The 3,949-nt window shown below is 32.1% G+C and overlaps 1 protein-coding gene across 1 annotated transcript; it reads left to right on the forward strand.

Annotated features, from left to right (window-relative positions):
- Positions 1–1,226: 1,226 nt before the first annotated feature.
- LOC112507468 (uncharacterized protein At5g48480-like) lies at positions 1,227–2,867 on the forward strand. The gene is made up of 2 exons (XM_025112069.1): positions 1,227–1,604; positions 2,432–2,867. The coding sequence occupies exons 1-2, from the start codon at positions 1,318–1,320 to the stop codon at positions 2,649–2,651; spliced, it is 507 nt and encodes a 168-aa protein (XP_024967837.1). The 5' UTR covers positions 1,227–1,317; the 3' UTR covers positions 2,652–2,867.
- The last annotated feature ends 1,082 nt before the right edge of the window (positions 2,868–3,949 follow it).

Here is a 3,949-nt window from a genome sequence, read left to right on the forward strand (position 1 = left end):
ACATTCACCAAATCCTTAATTAAGTCTAAAAAGTATTAATTTAAATTAATTAACTATTGATATTATATCATAAAGCATTTGACAAATACTTTTAAAAATCATTTTTATACATAAAATACTGTTTTTTGATACATGTTACTTAAAATTCGAGATTACAAGTAAATTGTGCGTAATTACAATTTATTAAAGCTTCATATTTGAATTCGTGCAACTAACTACAAATAAACAGAATCAACTACAAGATAAACATCTTATTTTAAATATAATTAATATAAAATATAATTAAAATAATCATTGAGTTACATTTGTAACAAAATACTTAATTATTATTCTTATAAAATTATATTACAAAACCAAAAATAAATTACTTTGTTATTAAACCTAAATTAAATTATAATAAAAACTTTGAATCAAAAAAATTACATAAATGAATGAGAATTCTTAAATAGTTAATTTCATACTAATATTGATATATATTTTTTCAAATTTTTATGAATATAAACATTATAGATTTCTCAAAATCACATAAAACTATATTATATCGACATAGATAAAAAATAAAACGAAACATTATTTTGATATATTTTGTTCCATTGCACGAATATTCTTCTAGTTATACTTTAATATATTAGTTTGTATACTTTAAGTTTATATCTAATATATAGTATACTTTCTTTAAAAAATATGTATTATGTATTTTAAAAAATGTATTTTTTATTAGAATTTTTAATTATGATAAAAGAAAATTAACCACATAATTAAGAGTAAAATAGCAAATTAAATATTATTTTTAAAAATAATACTTGTTTTAAAATAAATTAAAATAATTATATAATATTGAAAAAAATATATTTAAGAAGAAAAAAAAAATGAAATGAATCACGTAAAACAAAACTTTTTTGGTGTGGAAACAATTTAGGCAGGTCACCCAATACTCTCTCGTATGTGTGTATGTGGCCCCATCACGCTGCCCCACGTCGCACGCATTTCATCCACCTTGCATTCAATTCAGTGGCACATTTCGTAGTTTAACCCAACTTCAAGTCCCTTTTATTATCTCACTTTTTCAATTTTCCTATTTCATCCCTTCCATATCTCTCATGCGTCTGTGGTAGGATCGTAATTAAATCAAAAACCAAAGGCTTGATTCGAAAGTCCAGTTCAAACCCCAACATTATTTTATCCCTGGAAAAAGCACAAACGGTTCCGCTTCTTCGCTTCTATAAAATCGCACCCTCGTACCTGTTCTCGACATAACTTCCCATCTCCACCAACACTTTCTCTCTCTTAGGGTTTTCAAACATTCACCACCGGAAAATGGCGACGGAAGCTACTAACGGTGCAGCGGCCGCCGAGATCAACGGAGCGCCCGCGGAGAAGGCAGTCACGTTCTCGTCCTTGAAACCGCAGTTGTTCGTGGAGTCGTCAAAGGCCACCGATGCCGTTGCGTTCTACAAAGCTGCGTTTGGAGCCGAGGAGGTGAATCGCGTGAGTCATCCCAAGCGGAAGGCTGATCAGGAGCTTCCGATACTTCTATCCGCTGAGATCAAGCTTGGTAACTCTAGTATTCTCATTTCTGACCTCACTGACGATTGTACAGCCCCGTAAGTGTTATGTTTTGTGTTTTTTTTAATATTATCAAGCGCTATTGTCTGTTGATATGCCATACATTTTTAAGATCTGCTTTTATTGAAGGTTCTATGTGGATTTTATCTGTTTTATTGAGTTTGTATCATTTTTAGGTTTGTTTTTATGCTGATCTGTTTATGAAGTGTGCACAGATGTTCCGTTTTTATGTTAGAATCTATTTATTTTTCCAATATTTTCTTATAATTTTAAATGTATGTGGCTCTTCGTTTGTTGTCATTTCTAGGTTCTCTCTCTGCATTTAATTATTCCTTCAAACCAAATCATTTGGTTAGATTTATCTTCATCTTATATGTTATTATACTTTACTGAGTTTAGATTCAAACAGATCTCTGGTAAAGTTATGATTGCGATGGTTTTTTTGGAGTCATTTTTGTTTTTGGTTCAGTTATTTCTTCGTCCTGTAAACGCTTTTTGCTTCTTATAATAAGTGATGCGGTTTCCCAACTCCTTTGGATAAGCTGTTTTTAATTTTGTTTTTTACTTCCTTTTTTATACTCTATTTTGTCTATTTATCTTCAGTGTTATATGTATATTGTATTTTATTGGTTGTCGACTCGCGTGTTTCTTTTATTTCCCTCGACGTGAAAAAAACAAAAATCTATTTCTGGTTTTACAACGGATGTATAAAGTCTTTAAACCAAAATTTTTGAATTTTTTATGCGAACCTAATATTTCGTTAATCTCTATATGATATATTTTGTAGTTTTTCTTTGTTTGCTATATTTATTCAGTTTGTTAATGATATTATCTGATTTTCAATCTTGAATATTTATATGCACAGCGTTAAATCAGTGGGTACGGGTCTGGTGTTCTGCCTGGAGACTGAAGACATTGAAGGTGCTGTGGACAAGGCAATAAAGGCTGGTGCGGTTGCCGAGGGTGAGATTAGCGAGGGTGAAGGCGCGTGCTGTGGTGGGCGCGTGGGTAAGGTGAAGGACCCATATGGCATTGTCTGGCTCATCTGCACTCCTGCTAAAAAGTGTGTTAACGTGGAAGCATAGACGACGTCGGATTCACAGCGTTTCTAATTTGCTGTTTGTCTTTATGATCTTTCCTTTAATTAATTAGTAAGCTTTTTTATTCGGTGAACACTGCATGTTTACAATCACTAGTTGCAGTAAATGGATAGGATTATGAGCGGTGTCGATTGGTATTTTGATATCTGAACAATGGATTATGGCACTTTTTAACCAACAGATGACACAATCTTATCTCAATATTTTCTGTGTGCTTTTTAATTAGTTGTTATATAGCAATTACTCAACTCCTGTGGATATAATATAATATATTAAATGGGTGTCGTTGAAGCCATGAGGAGGTGTTTTGCACGCGTTCAAAATACGTTTGACGCGCGACTGCATTTAGGCGACAATTATGGGTTTTGAAGAATACTGTAAAATAATAGCGGTCCCCATGCGTGTATGGATATAGGACGTTAGCACGGGATTCGGCAACCGTCGGTCTTGGTCTTTTATAAACAATAACTTTTTTATTCAAGGATACAAGAACAATAATAATTTGGTCATTATTTATAGCCTATTTGTGAGAAGGGCAAAGTGGCCCCAGCTCATATAAAGGGCCTGGACCAAACCAGGACTGGGTGCAGCTGATAAAATAGAGATGGTCGAGTAGGGGCCCAGGGACTGTTTGAATCGGTAGGTGTTGGTTGAGACTCGACGGTTCGGGATTGGGTTACAAGATGTCTTGGTATTCAAGACTAAAGAGTTGTTTACCCAAATACTTATCCGGTAAGCGTTTATCAATAGTAGTTAATACTATAATTTATTTTGATGCGTAAGATTTTAGTACATCAAAACATATCGAATGCAACAATTTACTGGGTAAGTGTTTAACTGGGTAAGTGTCTTTATTCTCACTTATCAGGTAAGACTTTCCATCTTTCTGATCACTCTTACCCGGTGAGATTCTTGGCTCTTTTCATGTTTATCCAATGAGAAAATGTATATGTTAAGCATTTACCAAGTAAATATTTAGTAAACGGCCCCCTAGGCTTAAGTTCGGGAAGGAGACTCTTAATGATTAGAGAGCAATTTTCTTTTTCTAATTTCAAGATTATTTACGAAGATATAACTTTTAAATTATATTTCAATATCAATTTTAAAAATTGTGTAAAAAATGTTTTTAACATAACCTATTAACCTCTTATTGTGAAAACAATAAAAATTAAAAGATTTTTTAAATTAAAAATGAAATTAAAACAATTCAAAAAAATTTGAGAGGCAAAAAGGTAACATGGAAATTCAAAGTGATAAAATTTTAAAAATACGATCACACTAAA

This window comes from Cynara cardunculus (genome assembly GCF_001531365.2).
Source record: "Cynara cardunculus var. scolymus isolate 2C chromosome LG 2, CcrdV1, whole genome shotgun sequence".
NCBI lineage: Eukaryota > Viridiplantae > Streptophyta > Magnoliopsida > Asterales > Asteraceae > Cynara > Cynara cardunculus.

Coding starts and splice junctions, on each gene's coding strand:
- LOC112507468 (XM_025112069.1), top strand. CDS start 1,318: ATGGCGACGGAAGCTACTAACGGTGCAGCGGCCGCCGAGATCAACGGA. Junction 1,605..2,431: donor ACTGACGATTGTACAGCCCC/GTAAGTGTTATG, acceptor TTATATGCACAG/CGTTAAATCAGTGGGTACGG.